This window comes from Myotis nattereri (assembly GCF_964212035.1).
Source record: "Myotis nattereri genome assembly, chromosome: 14".
NCBI lineage: Eukaryota > Metazoa > Chordata > Mammalia > Chiroptera > Vespertilionidae > Myotis > Myotis nattereri.
Window position 1 is genome coordinate 4,097,145 of NC_138089.1, and position 15,900 is coordinate 4,113,044.

The 15,900-nt window shown below is 41.7% G+C and overlaps 2 protein-coding genes across 2 annotated transcripts in view; both read right to left on the bottom strand.

Annotated features, from left to right (window-relative positions):
- Positions 1-4,576: 4,576 nt before the first annotated feature.
- On the bottom strand, positions 4,577-7,339 carry LOC308530061 (calcium-transporting ATPase type 2C member 1-like; the record flags this gene model as incomplete). The annotated part of the gene is given in 2 exon segments (XM_081106533.1): positions 4,577-6,250; positions 6,253-7,339. Coding segments are annotated over 2 exon segments (2,712 nt in total). The 3' UTR covers positions 4,577-4,625.
- Positions 7,340-13,901: 6,562 nt separating this feature from the next.
- GXYLT2 (glucoside xylosyltransferase 2) overlaps positions 13,902-15,900 on the bottom strand; it is a gene marked incomplete at both ends in the record, with an annotated part of 146,304 nt that continues 144,305 nt past the window's right edge. Inside the window, one exon of the mRNA XM_081106247.1 lies at positions 13,902-14,084. Within this exon, the coding sequence (XP_080962373.1) occupies positions 13,902-14,084 (183 nt within the window). The remainder of the gene's footprint in view (positions 14,085-15,900) is intronic.

Genomic DNA, 15,900 nt, shown 5'->3' on the forward strand with positions numbered 1-15,900 from the left:
TTGTAGTTGATATTACTGGGAGGAATTGACCTCCAGGCCAATTGGCTGTGAGAATCAGCTGTGTCTACAGTGGGAGAACTTGTGTGCTGGAGACAACCTTATGGGGCAAGACTTGTTTCAGTGGGGTTTTGGTGGTCACTGAGTCTGCCCCCTGAGTGTGTCCCTTATGGATCTGAGGAGTTGTAATCTGGATGATCCCACTCTGAACACTGGGTACACTGGCTCTTGGATTTCTAAGGAGGTGCTAATTTAGCCTCTTCCTGAGGGTACCCAGCAGGAGCTATGGAGAGATCTGCAGATTCCTCTTCTTTGTTTGGGGGTTGGAGGTGCCCAGATGAGGCCCAGCTGAGAAGCAATGCAAGCTTCTGTGTGGCTTTGGGCCTTCTTTTGGAAGTTCTGGGTCTCTCTGACCCAGCTGCAGTTTGTTAGGTAATTTTAGATTGCAAAGGGCTAGGCCATTCGTATACAAAGGCCTCTGTGCACAGCTTGGGTGGGGCAAGGTCTCAGGGAATCAACAGAGCGGAGCAAACAGCTATGGCTGATCCTCAGTCCTGCCCTAAGAGGCCCTGGGTCTTAGTGTCCCGTGGTAATCACTGCAAGCACCTCTGAGAGAAAGCCGCCCTCGAGATTTGCCCAATGTCAGACAGCCCAGTTTCTCCCCATATGCATTTGGGTCCCCAGAGACTCACCCAGAAGTGGAGTTCAGAGCAGTCGGGAGCTTGTGTCTCCCTCCTGATTGAAAAAGACAACCGCATCCTCAGTTGCCAGCCCTTTCCTCTCGCGCCTCCGTACCTCTGCACTTAACTTCTGCAACTCCTCGGAATATCAGTGTGCTTTTCTCTTTCGTTTTAGTTGTAGAATTTCCACTCAGCCAGCCTTCCTGTGGCTCTGGATGATGTCCATTTTGTCTTTTAGTTGTAGTTTTGAAGTGGTTGTTTGAGGCAGCAATTTTAGGTGTTTACCTATGTCTCCATCTTGGTTTCTCCCAAAGTAACATATTTCTAAGAACTTGTCAATTTCTTCTAGGTTATTTAATTTGGTGGCTTATAGTATTTTATAATATACTAGAGGCCCAGTGCACAAAAATTTGTGCACTCAGGGGGAAAGGGGGGGTCCCTCAGCCCGGCTTGTGCCCTCTTGCAGTCTGGGACCCCTGGGGAGATAATGACCTGCTGGCTTAGGCCCGTTCCTGGGTGGCAGAGGGCAGGCCCAATCCCTAGGTGCAGCCCCTGGTCGGGCTCAGAGCAGGGCTGATTGGGAAGTTGGGGCACCTCCCCTGTCATGCACAGAGCAGAGCGGATCGGAAAGTTGCAATGCCACCCTCAGTCACGCTCAGGGTAGGGCCGACTGGGGGGTTGGGGCACCGTCCCCTGTCACACTCAAGGCAGGGTCGATGGGCAGGTTGCAGCGCCACCCCGTCACACAAAGAGCAGGGCCCATCAGGGGGGTTGGGGCTCCGTACCCTGTCACGCACAGAGCAGGGCCAATCAGGGGTTTGGGGAGCTCCCCCCTGTCACTCACAGAGTAGGGCCAATAGGGGAGTTGGGGCACCGCACCCTGTCACACACAGAGCAGGGCCGATGGAGAGGTTATGGCTCTACCCCATCACACACAGAGCAGGGTCCATGGAGGGGGGTTGGGGCACTGGACCCTGTCACACACAGAGCAGGGCCGATCAGGGGGTTGGGGAGCTCCCCTGTATCAGGCACAGAGCAGGACTGATCAGGGGGTTGGGGCACCTTCCCCTGTCACAAACAGAGCAGGGCGGATAGGGAGGTTGTGGCCCTGCCCCGTCACACACAGAGCAGCAGGGTGATCAGGGGTTTTGGGCGCTGCCGCCTGTCACACTGATCCCGGTGCCGGGTGGCCTCGCGGCTCCGCTGATCCCGGTGCTGGGAGGCATATTACCCTTTTACTATATAGGATAGAGGCCTGGTACACGGGTAGGGGCTGGCTGGTTTGCCCTGAAGGGTGTCTCGGATCAGGGTGGGGGTCCCCACTGGGGTGCCTGGCCAGTCTGGGTGAGGGGCTGAGGGCTGTTTTCAGGCTGGTGGGTGACTGAAGCTCCCAACCGCTCCTTTTTTTCTTTTTCTTTTTTTTATTTTGGGCCAGCTTTAGCCCTGAGGCTTGGCTCCAGCTCTTAGGCCTCCGCTGCTGAAAGCAGGTGTCTGGCCTTTGTTTACCTTCTGTATTTGATACATGTTGCGATCCTGCTGGCTGAAGCCCGGCGACTAAAGCAGGTTTCTGGGGTTTTGTTTAGCTTCTATATTTGTAACATAGTTGCTTAGAGTTGCAGCTCAGAGGCCTGCAGCGGCAGGCGGGGAATGTTGGAGTCCTCTGTCACTGAAGCAAGCAAGCCTCATGTTCACTTTAAGCTGCCTGGCTGCCGGCTGCCATCTTGGTTAGCAGTTAATTTGCATATCGCCCTGATTAGCCAATGGGAAGGGTAGCGGTCGTATGCTAATTACCATGTTTCTCTTTTATTAGATAGGATAAAAACCCAGGGTATAACATCACGGCCAGAACCATGACCAACCAGAAAGAAGTCAGTCCTGCAGGGGTCATCTTATAAGCAGCTGCGGCGAGGTTTCAGGCAGGAACCTGCCCTCAGAGCAAGGTTTCAGGCTGCTACCCGCCCTTGGAGCAGAGCGTGAAAGTGAAATGATTTGTAATGGACCTATTATTGAAGCTACCTTTGGAAATACTATATCTATAGATAACATTAAAAATATATGTAAATGTTCAATTCTTTGTCCAAAAAATGATCATGTTCAAAAATTAAGTGAAGAAATTTTGGATATACTTGATGGAGATTTTCACACATATTTGAGTGATGATTCCATTGATTCCACAGATGATGCTGAAAAGGAAAATTTGGCCATCCAATTTTTTTAATAGTATTACTCCTTCAGGAATGCCATGTCATAAATTAAAATTGAAAGTGGGTGCTATCATGCTATTGAGAAATCTCAATAGTAAATGGGGTCTTTGTAATGGTACCTGACTTATTATCAAAAGATTACGACCTAACACTATTGAAGTATTAACAGGATCTGCAGAGGGAGAGGCTGTTCTGATTTCAAGATTTAATTTGTCCCCATCTGACACTGGCCTCCCATTTAAATTGATTCGATGATGGTTTACTGTGATGCCAGCATTTGTGATGTCTATTAATAAATCACAAGGACAAACTCTAGACTAGTGGTTCTCAATCTTCTGGCCCTTTAAATACAGTTCCTCATGTTGTGAGCCACAACCATAAAATTATTTTTGTTGCTACTTCACAGTGTAATGTTGCTACTGTTATGAATTGTAAATATCTGATATGCAGGATGGTCTTAGGTGACCCTTGTGAAAAGGTCATTTGACTGCCAAAGGGGTCGTGACCCACAGGTTGAGAACCGCTGCTCTAGACAGAGTAGGCATATTCCTACCTGAACCCGTTTTCGCACATGGTCAGTTATATGTTGCTTTCTCTCAAGTTTGAAGAGACGTTACAGTTAAAGTTCTAAATACTTCATCACAGGGAAATTAGTCAAGCACTCTGAGAGTGTTTTCAGTTAATGTGGTGTTCAGGGAGATATTAGAATAAGTTTAATCACTTTATCAGTCATTGTTTGCATCACTGTTGTTTTTATATCATGTTTTTGTTTTCATATCATGTTTTTGTTGTTTTCATATGATGCTTTTTTTCATTTTTATATCATGCCTCTGTTGTTGTTATATCCTTTTTAAAAAATATATATTTTATTGATTTTTTTACAGAGAGGAAGGGAGAGGGATAGAGAGTTAGAAACATCCATGAGAGAGAAACATCCATCAGCTGCCTCCTGCACATCCCCTACTGGGGATGTGCCCACAACCAAGGTACATGCCCTTGACCGGAATCGAACCTGGGACTCTTCAGTCTGCAGGCCGATGCTCTATCCACTGAGCCAAACTGGTCAGGGCTGTTATATCCTTTTGTTACTGTTTATTTATTAATAAATTTATATATTATTTTCATATACATTTTACTAATTTCCTTTCATTTCTCACTCTTCTATTATAGAGAAAGGGCAAATAGCAATATTAAAATATCTCTGCTAATTAATTCCCTTTTTAAAAAAAATATATTTTGTTGATTTTTTAAAGAGTTTTTGTGATTTTTTTTAAAAATATATTTTATTGATTTTTTTTAGTTTTTATTCCCCACCACCATAAATAGTACAATATTTAAAAATTAAAAAAAATATTTATATCTATCTAAGATAGACAGTGTATTTGTATTGTTAGACCTCTTTAAGTGGTTTAGGTTTTGCTTTTTTTATTTTTTATTAAATAAATGCCCATATGCTTTATAAAGTTCCCCTCAATCTCAAAAGCCAATTTAAATCAAGGAATGTGTTATCAAAGTTACATAATTTCATTTGAGACTGTCAGCAGGTTAAAGTCTTCAATCAAGTCTTTAGCATTAATGCTTATTTTTAGTCAATGAAAAGTTAAAAAGTTCTCAAATCTTCATTATCCTCTTGAATTTGCCCTTCTAAATGATCCTCAAACTGCAGTTCCTAGTTTGCAAAAATAAAAGAATGCAATATGCATCATACTTCAAGAAAAGACGACGATGTTGAACTAACATGCTTCTAAATCTTTTCCCTGCTCCTCTCAACTTTCTTTATAATTTCTGACACTATGCACACTGACGAGGTGAGACCCAAAAGAAACAGCAGATCCAGTATACTTAGGCTCTCGGTTTGAAAAACGTTCTGAAGTGGAGGAAAGTAAATAACTAATAACTGTCCCATGATGGATCCAAGAACTGCGTAGCAAAACATTTTATTACTGCAGAGTCCAATCTCAAACACAGACTTGGTCTGGGATCTAGAACTTAGTGCATTGAACATGTCAAAAAACACAAAGCATGTGAAGGTCATTGTTGTGTCTCGAGGTGTTATCACATTGTCTCGTAGCTCCCGCCAGAAGACAAATAAAGTCCCACAAACAATGATTATTGATGAAACAAGTATTTTAAGTATCAGGTTTTTGGTCAAAATGCTGTCCTTCCAGTTGTGTGGAGGTTTACGAATGACATCTTTATCCACTGGTTCTACTCCAAGGCTCTGAGCTGGAGGTCCATCCATGATAATATTGATCCACAAAATCTGCATGGCATTGAGAGGATTAGGAAAGTTCATTAATGTAGCCAGTGAGATTAAAGTCAATGCTGCTATACTCGTGCTCAGTTGGAATCTAACAAAATTTTTAATGTTATTATAAATCCCTTTACCCTCTTCAATTGCAGACATTATGGTTTGGAAATCATCGTCCACCAGGATCATGTCAGCTGCCTCTTTGCAAACATCTGTGCCAGTCTGACCCATTGCGATTCCAATATCTGCAGCCTTCAGAGCAACTGCATCATTTACTCCATCTCCTGTCATGGCTACAACCGACCCATTCTTCTGTAGAGACTTAATAATTTTCATCTTGTGCCTTGGACTAGCTCTGTAAAATACTGCAACCTTCGGTAGTACTTGTGAAAGCTGCTGGACATCCATTGCATCTATTTCTTCTCCTGAGACTGACTGGGAAGTTTTGGAACACAATCCCAAACGACTAGCGATTGCAACTGCAGTCTCCTGTGAGTCTCCAGTAATCATTTTTATCGATACTCCTGAGGCGATGAGTGTTGTAACAGCTTCTTTCACACCAGTTCTAGGAGGATCAATGATTCCCACCAGGCCAAGAAATGTCAGCTGTCCCAGTTCAGGACCAGAAGCTAAAGCAAGAACTCTGAGCCCTGCTGAGCCCATTCGTGCCTTCTCTTGTTGGGACCGATCTCTCTGCTGCTGGGTGAGTGTTAAAGTCTGTCCTTTGCTAAGGTATGTAGTACAATACTTAATCACCTGTTCATAAGCACCCTTCATAAAACAAATCTCTGGTCCATCCTGCTGTGTTCTGTGTACACACTTAACAGCCATCCACTTTTGCTCAGAGCTAAAAGGATATTCAGTTTTTCTGATATAATCCTGTTGAACTCCATCAAGACCCATCTTCATTGCAAGAGCAATTAAGGCTCCTTCTGTTGGCTTCCCCATTAGAGTGTCATTTCTAATTACAGCATCGTTGCACACACAGCCCGCCTCAACAATTCTGCTAACAGCTGGGTTACAGAATCCATGAACAACATCACCATCAACAATCACTTCTCCAAATGAATTGTAGCCAACTCCAGTAGCCTCAGCATGCAGACCATCTGAAGTGAAAATGTAACAGTCATTTCATTCTTCGTCAGTGTTCCAGTTTTATCTGAGCAAATGACATTACAGCAACTCAGAGTTTCAACTGTAGGCAGTTTTTTCACAATGGCCCTTTTCTTCACCATTCTCATAACACCAAGGGCTAGAGTCACTGTGACCACAATGGGAAGACCTTCAGGAATTGCTGCTACAGCCAAACTTACACTCATAGTCAACATTTCCAGGATATCTTTTCCTAGTAACCAGCCAACAAACATGATGATACCTATTATACCAAAGGAGTAAAAGGAAAGTTGCTTTCCTAGGAGGTCCATGCTCTTCTGCAGAGGGGTTTTCGGTGCTTCTTCTGCTTGTATCATTTTAAAAACTTCTCCAAATTCAGAATTTTCTCCTGTTCCAATGACAACACCCTTTGCTTTGCCACATCTGACCAGTGTTCCCATGAAGGTAATGTTACTTCTTGATGCAAGATCTCCATTAGTCGCAGCCAGCTGAGGAGCTGTCAACTTAGAGCAAGGCGTTGTCTCTCCTGTCAAGCTGGACTCATCAATGGAAAGATCCACAGACTCAAACAAGCGTAAGTCAGCAGGAACTCTGTCCCCAACAGAAAGGCAAACTATATCACCTGGATCCAAGTCTCGTGCAAGTGTATGCTCCAATTCTCCTTCACGCACACAATGGCATTCTGGTGGCATAAGTTTTCTCAGTTCTTCAAGAGACTTTTCTGAACGATATTCCTGAACAAAGGCAACTGTAACGACGATAAGTATTGCCACAGTGATACTGATAGCATCATCAAACTGATGCATTAAAACACTGATGACTGCAGAAGCCAGAAGCAGCATAATAAGGGGATTTTTAAACTGAGAAATATACTTCTTCTGCAGTGGCTCATCTTCACTGATATCAGATTCATTCCAGCCATGGAAGGCTCGTCGATGATTTACTTCACATTTGTTTAGACCATTCTGAAGATCAGCTTGCAGAATACTTGCAACTTCGCTGACTGGTAATTCACTTGCTTTTTTTGATGTCAATACAAGAATCATTGTCTCATTTTCACCATTAGGAATTTTTTGAAAACGTGCAACCTTCATTTTCCATTGAAACTGCACTTGATTGGTGGCTACCAAGTCTTTAGTGTCAGCCGCAGCCACACGGGGAACAGAGAGAGGAGGAAGTCAAGGCAGAGAAGCCCCCGGGATCCCAGGCTGTCATCCCTGCTCCCGGCCACGCGTCCCACGGCTGCTCCCACCACCCCTAGCAGCAGCTACGCGGGGCTCGCCAGGGCGCCAGCGCGCCGCGGGCAGGAAGGAACGGCTCCCCATCAGCGGCGCCAGGCAGGAGCCAGTTCCCGGCGTGAGGAAAGAGCGACGGGAGGAAGGGAGGGAGGCAGGCAGGGCGGGCGGGGAGGGGAAGGGAAGAGGAGGTGAGGGACCTGTCCCTGTCGGCCCGCCCGCTCAGCGCTATGGCGCTGGTCTGCACCCGCCTCCGCCTCCTGCGCTCCGCCCCTCCCCGCCGCCCGCCTCCGCTGCCCGCCGCCCGGCTAGCCCCGCACTCCCGGGCCAGCCGCAGACCCAGCTTTCTATTTTATTGATTGTTTACAGAGAGGAAGGGAGAGAGATAGAGAGTTAGAAACATCCATGAGAGAGAAACATCCATCAGCTGCCTCCTGCACACCTCCCACCAGGGATGTGCCCGCAACCAGGTACATGCCCTTGGCTGGAATCGAACCTGGGACCCTTCAGTCCACAAGCCGACACTCTATCCACTGAGCCAAACTGGCCAGGGAATGTGTTATATTTTCTTGATGTATTGTCCCCTTTGTCATTATAAAATATCCATCTTTGTCCCTTGTTCCTTTTTTTATCTTATAACTAGAGGCCTAGTGCACGAATTCGTGCACAGGTAGGGTCCCTTGGCCTGGCTGGCGATTGGGGCCAATAGGACTGTCTCACCCAGTCCCCATCCAACCCACTACTCTGTACCTTTGGGGGATGATCAAGGCCAGTCAGCTGGGGGAAGGGACTGCGGGAGGTTGGCTGGCTGCGGGAGGTTGTATGTGGGAGTGCACTGACCACCAGAGGGCAGCTCTTGCATTGAATGTCTGCCCCGTGATGGTCAGTGCATGTCATAGGTACCAGCCAGTTGTCGGCCATCCAGTCATAATGGTCGCTTAGGCTTTTATATAGATAGATTATTTTGTCAGTTATAAGGGTGTGTACACGCTCTTTTTTCTAGATGTACTATTATATTCCACCTCTTCACTTTGAGTCTATGTTTGTCCTTAAAACTGAGATGTGTCTATAGTTGGGTTTTGTTTTTTCATCCAACCCGCTACTCTGTACCTTTTAATTGGTGAGTTCAGTCCATTTACATTTAGGATGATTATTAATATATGAAAATTTTCTATAGCAATTAGTAAAGCACTTTTAATGATTTTTACAAGTATCTAAGCTACCGCTAAACCAATTTTATTTTCACTAGCTGGAAAAACTTAAGTTTATTTAATATTACAAATTTTCATACTTGAAATCTTAATATAAGAAAAGAAACACACTTCCAAATTAACACAAACACATTTTTAAAAAGTTTTTAATTAAAAAAAGTAAAACCGTAGACGATATTTAAAAAGACAAGACAATAATTAAATCATAATACTTATGTTCCTTTTAATTTGCTATAATTCCTTTTCTTTAGGGTATTTTTTAATGGTATTTTCCCAAACAAAATTACTAAAAAAGTTTTCCAACATAAAAAAAAGCATTCAGGATCTCCGTGAGAGCTGCAAACAATGGGTGCACTTTTCAGTAACAACACAAACATGTAAAACTGAGGAAGCAACAACTGCATCTGATCCTTACGTGTTCATGCATCTTGTGATACAAACACAAGTGCTTGATCTTGAAGGCTGGAGAAAATAATCCAGGACAAATATCTATGTTTGTCAGAGTAATCTCATCAGCTTTAAATTCCAGCACTGCAATGTGAAATGCCATGACATAGGTTTCACTATAATTCAACTCACAGACCACAACAAATGCTAGCTCCTTTAAAAGCATGATGGTGGTGTATGCATGTGTGTGTCTCTATGTCTGTATTTTGTGCTTTTTAATTTTTAGAAAGTTATTATCATAAAGATTTGATCTAATAATTAAACTTAGTCCTGCCTTTACAGGGATCCTCAACGTCTGTCATTCTGCCACTAATGCCAAGAAAAGCAAAATGAAAAAGAGGAAGATGAAAAAGTAGACAAACAAAAAAGATTCCCTACCATTCTATTAAGTGTGAATATAATGATTTGCACTCCTATGCAATTAACCATTTTTCTGAATTCATATATTGCTGAATTCAGCCATGAAATCATGTTCATTTTGGTTTATCTAATACGTCCAATTTACCTTTTTTTGTATAAGTCTCAGGCAATATTTATATATTTACTTAAATTTTGTAGCTATGAATAAGGTATTTATGGTTTGTTTTATGAAATCATAACTGAAATAAGATAAATATTTTCAAACTGCTATGAGTTTGTCTAAATGCCCATTTCAATCATAAATTCAGAGGTCAATGGTGGGTAAGAGGGACATATATAATACTTTCAACAATAAAGATAAGAAAAATAATAAATTCAGTAAAAGCCACAACAATTTGCAATGGAAGCATTGAAAATATGATAGAAATCTCAGATACATACTAAAGCTTGGAGCATTATACCCTACATGCTAAACTGTCATTTTGGAAGTTGAAGGAAAACTTAAGTAGATTTTCTAGCCAGTTAAGTTTGTAAATATTGGAATTTTCAAAGTAAGTCACAATTTCTGAGATTTATATTGGAAAAAAAACTCAGCAAGAAAAACATTATCAGCATTTATAGTTACTCAGCTAATGACCATCTCAATCTCAATGCATACAAAAATACTGTCACATTTTGCTCTCAGAAATTGTTCTTTCATTCTCCAGTTTAACTCCATAGTCATGTGCACTAAACAGGACTTTATCTTTTTAAAAAAAATATATATTTTATTGATTTTTTTACAGAGAGGAAGGGAGAGGGACAGAAAGTTAGAAACATAGATGAGAGAGAGAAACATCAATCAGCTGCCTCCTGCATAGCCCCCACTGGGGATGCGCCTGCAACCAAGGTACACACCTTTGACTGGAATCAAACCCGGGACCCTTGAGTCGGCAGGCCGATGCTCTATCCACTGAGCCAAACCAGTCAGGGACACTAAACAGGACTTTAAAGGAAATGAGCAGCCCTAACCAGTTTGGTTCAGTGGATAGAGCGTCAGCCTGCAGACTGAAAGGTCCCAGGTTCGATCCCAGTCAAGGGCATGTACCTTGGTTGCAGGCACATCCCCAGTGGGAGGTAGCAGGAGGTAGCTGATGGATGTTTCTCTCATTGATGTTTCTAACTCTCTATTCTTCTCCCTTCCTCTCTGTAAAAAATCAATAAAATATATTCAAAGGAAATGAGCAGAGGAGAGAAGACCAGTCTCATGCCTTTGCATATAGACGTTCAATGTGGCACGCTAGGCAACATTCCCTTTGGCAGACTACAGACTGAATGTTTAGGAGTTCAATGAATTAAAATTTGTAATTATCAAATTTTCAAGGCACCAACGTAGTAGTTTTCTGGGAATTATCAAAGGCAGAAAACATACTGCCTCATGATAACATCACAACTATAGAAAATAAGAACTTCAGGTAGCAGGGATTGGAAGAGCAAATTTTCTCTAAATTCTCTACAAACTAGCTAAAATTTCAGCATTTAGCAAAAGGATTCCAAGGCAGAAAACCAAACTGTGGGGAACCGATAGAGGGTTGAGCCTGGGACTGACCTGCTGGCAAAGTCACAAACAAGTCCCAGCTTAGAGGGCTCAGTCCTCTTAGCATAATTAGGCTTGACCTTATAACACTCTCCAGATCTTACCTGGGAAGCTAATGGGCTGAGGGAAGTGCAGGGAGTGTAACTATGGTCAAAACAGGTGAAACTCACAAGAACTGTGTAACTATGGTAACCACTGCCTTGTTTACCTCTGACTATAAAAGGTCCCTGCGGCCTGGGCACCAGGGGAAGTCCTTCCTCTTGAGTTGGACTTACCCGCCTGGCCCCCCAATATTCCCAAATTATTTCTTGTCCTTTTCATTTGTGTGCGGCTCCTCTTCCAGATCCTGAACCCTGAACCACGCGGGACATAGAGGGAAACATTTACGACACCAAACCAAATTCTAAGGTTTTACATTTTAATAATGCATCATTCTAGAATGTTCTTGGAGTTCTATGACTGACCTTTGCTGGAAATTCTATTCTGAATGTTAAGGCCAGAATCAATAGCTGAGAGTTCTGGGTAAACTTGGTTCACATAAAAGAAGAGGCACTGCTATATTCAGAGTCTTTTTAGCAGATTATTTTGTGGGACTTGCCAAAGGAAGAAAGGGACTTCTTTAGATCTGTGCTCCACCAACAAATCTGAGTGACATTGTGGGTTTACTGGCCATGCTGAACAAACAAAGAAAATGAGAATGGAAGTCAGGAAACCAAGTTCACATCCTGGCTCTTCCACTAAAACCCTATTTGTGGATGTATAGGATGCATTTTCCCCATCCAAAGACAAGCCCCAAATTGTCCCATACCCTTTAGCTCTAATGAATGATACCACCTTTAGTGGCAAAATGAGAAAACAAAATACAACAACAAAGAGACAAGTTTCACATCATAATGGTATTTCCTTTACAGAAATAATAAACCATGAGCCATCCAATAGATCAAAGAGAAAATATGAGCTATTACTCTAACAATTTGGATTTAAATTTGTTACTACCATAATGGTGCCCCATACCAATATTGATCAATAGTTATATATTTCTTTGCAGTGCAGAGATTTTCATATTTTTTTTAAGGATAAGACTTTTTCTGCTAATTATAAAACCTATGATGTTCTACTGGATCCCCACATATAAGATACCATGTTATATTAACAAAATAATATTTTTAATTTTATACTTTCAGATTGTTGTTTATATATAATGAAAAGCAGTTAATATTTTTGTTTCGAAGTATTTCTTGTAAAACAGGATGTTAAAATTTATTTATTTGCCCAGTAGAGATAATATAGGTGCCTACTATGTTCACAGGGCTGTTGCATACATCAAGGAGATCATTTATGCAAGTTTTCTGAGATAAATAAAGCATTATGCACAACACCTGTATGCTGAAACCAGCTATATGAGTAACTAGAGATTAAGTCAGTTCTTCTTGGGGAATAGACTATAGAACTTCCCATACTATAGCTAAGCAGTAAGATCTATCTGGTTCCTTAACTAAAAGCTGGGTAACCCTAGAGAGGGGAAAAATATTAGAGACCTTTCTAAGGCTGGTAGAAAGTTAAATTTCCTTACCAATGAATCAGCTGCATTATTTATGTTGTGCAGATTAAATTCAAAGTTGCCCAAAAATTTAAAGAAAAGAGGAGGCCACACCTACTAATGATGTAACAGATCAAATGTTCTTGTCTGTGGGAAAACACAAAATTCTATCTCTTTGCTAAACAAACTCCTCAGGTTTAACACAATTAGTCAATTTTCTCTCAAAAGCTGTGGTTGCATAGACACTTCTTATGATTCAGTCTCCCACAATTTAAGTAAGTTTTCTTAGAAAAGCAACCCTAGATATGGTTCATTCTTTAACACTGCTCAGATAGCTGAAATCTAAATGCTTCTCCCAGATGTATTTTAAATATAGCTCTGTAAACATAATCATTTTGTCAACTTTTAGTTTCTTACATAAAATGCTCAATATACAGGCCAGCTTTTACTCAGACTACCTGTTTTAGATATGTGATACAATGGGAAAGATAACCAGCAAGTAAAGATAGAAATTGTGGTGAAAAAGTTGGAAGGAATACATTAAAATAGCAATCTTTTTCACTGACTGGTAGGATTATGGCTAATCCAATCTTGATTTTGGTTCACTGAACTATATTATCTACAAGTTTTTAAAATTTGTTTTACAACAAGCATGTATTACTTTGATTACAAAGCTGTGGAAGAGCCAATTGCATAGAAACAGTTGCAGGAATCCAGGATAAATATATCACCTCAGCCCAGCTGGGGAGGCTCACTGGTTGAGCGTCGACCCATGAACCAAGAGGTCACTGGTTTGATTCCCAGTTAGGGCACATGCCCGGGTTATGGCTCCATCCCCAGGAGAGGATGTGCAGGTGGCAGCCAATCAATGACTCTCATTATTGATGTTCCAGTCTTTCCCTCTCTCCAAAATCAATAAAACTATATATAATTATATATATATATATATATATATATATCACCTCAGATGCCACTGATACTGTTTCAGACACTTACAGGAATTGAAAGTCTAACAAAAGTTCCTTTTTCACAGCTAGCTCAACCTAAACAATGTTAAATGAGTAATAACATATTTTTAAAAAATAACAAGAGAGATAAATAGCATTTTACAAAAAGAAAAGCCTACTTTCTTTATAGGGCAACTAATTTAGCAACATTTTACAAAGCTTTTAAAAGTCAATTGTCAGGGAGCACCATTAGATATTTACACAGAAATGGCCCAGGCAGCTTAGAGACGACGCTTCCTCATCGGTGAGATACCTGATTAACTGCAACAAGATGAAACACTCAGCGCATCTGGTTGGGGCCAACATGCATGATGACATGCTTCTCATAAGCCCTTTTCATTGTTTTCTCAATTTGCTTCAGAAACACTTGTGGGATTCGTCCACATAAAGTGTGTACAGTTTCCAAAAACTTCAACTGAAGAGGGTAATACATGGATTGAAAGAGATTGTCTTGAAAGGGAAACTGAAAGAAAGAAAAAATTCATTTGAGTTACTAAAATGGTATTTAAAATGCAAATAACTTTTACTAAGAAATGAAACAGGAAATTACTATAAGCATGCAGGCAGTTTGTATATACATGGTGAAAAGGCCTCTGAGGACCCAGGGTCAAATCTTTACTCAATTCTGTGCAATCCCAAGCAATCATTAACCCATTCGTGGCCTGTTTCTTTACCTAACCAAAAAAAAAAGATGATGTACTTGGGTCCTTAAAGCTCTTAAAATCTAAAAGCATGCTCTTATAAGACTCAAGTAGATACTTAATCTACTATAATAAAACAGAAAATTCTTTATAATTTTTGCCTTTATAGTCCAGAGTTTAGCAATTATTACTAACATTTATTAACAATAAACTTTATTTTAATAATTCAGATACCAAATTTTAGTTGGTGGTTACTTCCCTCTTACTATTAAGGTTTCAAAAAATTTCTCTTGTTTTACCATGGAATATGTCCAGGAGCATTATTTTCTAAAATAAAAATTTCAGATCATTTAGTTATAACCAAGTGTCAAAGTTTTATTACAATACTAGAGGCCCTGCACCCTCTCCAATCTGAGACTTCTTGGGGGATGTCCAACTGCCAGTCAGACATCCATCTCATAATCCAGGACTGCTGGATCTCAACTGCTCACCTGTCTGCCTGCCTGATTGCCCCTGACTGCTTCCACCTGTCAGCCTGACCACTCCCTAACCACTCCCCTGCCAGTCTGATCAACTCCTAACTGCTTCCCTGCCAGCCCAGTTGCCCCCAACTGCCCTCCCCTGCCAGCCTGGTCACCCCTAACTGCCTTCCTCTGCTGGCCTGGTCATTCCTAATTGCTCTCCCCTGCAGGCCTGGTCACCCCCAACTGCCCTCCCCTGCTGGTCTGGTCGCCCCTAACTGCCCTCCCCTGCCAGCCATCTTGTGATGACATAGGCACGGCCATCTTGTTACCACGTGGGAGCCGCCATCTTGTGCAAGGACATGATGGTCAATTTGCATATTACCTCTTTATTATATAGGATTGTTGAAAGGGAAAAGGCCTCTAGTAACTCAAGTTAAAGATTTATTGTTGGGAAGGACATTTTATACAAAAAAAGGAAAAAGCCAGAGAAATGAAAGGAAGAAAAGAATGGTGAAAGGTCAGTGTGCTCTTGAGTGGGCGAGTGTCTGGTTCCCTACAACAAGCTTCAATCCCTTTAAAGTTCATCAGAATTATTACTTAATCATGTTTAGCAGAAATTAAATTTTTCCAAGAAGGATGCTAAACATTATGTGATACAAGATGGTTCTGTCCAAAACCATATTTAGGACACTTCCTTTTTTCCATAGAACAATTTAGACCATTGATGAATTCCTTTTCACCACTGTATCCCCAGTGACAGATACAGAGTACATCAAAACTATGGAGTCATCCTTGATTCCTCCCTTTCTCTTACATTCTTCAGCCATTCCATCAGCAAGTGCTGTAACTCTGTCTTGATAACATATCCCAAACATGCCCACTTCTTCCCATCTTCCTGCTATCACACAAATGCATGCCAGCACCATCTCTCACCTGGATGGCTTCAATAAGTCTCATTAAAGAGCCATTGTATTTTCACTCTTGCACCCTTTCCACCAAGTTACCAATGTGATATTTTTAAAGTATAGATCAGAGCGTATAATTTTCATGCAGGGGCTTTTCACTGCAGTTAGAATAAGAGTCCAACTCCTCTCTTGCCCTAAAGGTTCCATGTGACCTAGAACTCTCCATGCTCATCTCCACTCTCCTCTTGTTTCATCATCCTGCTCACTAT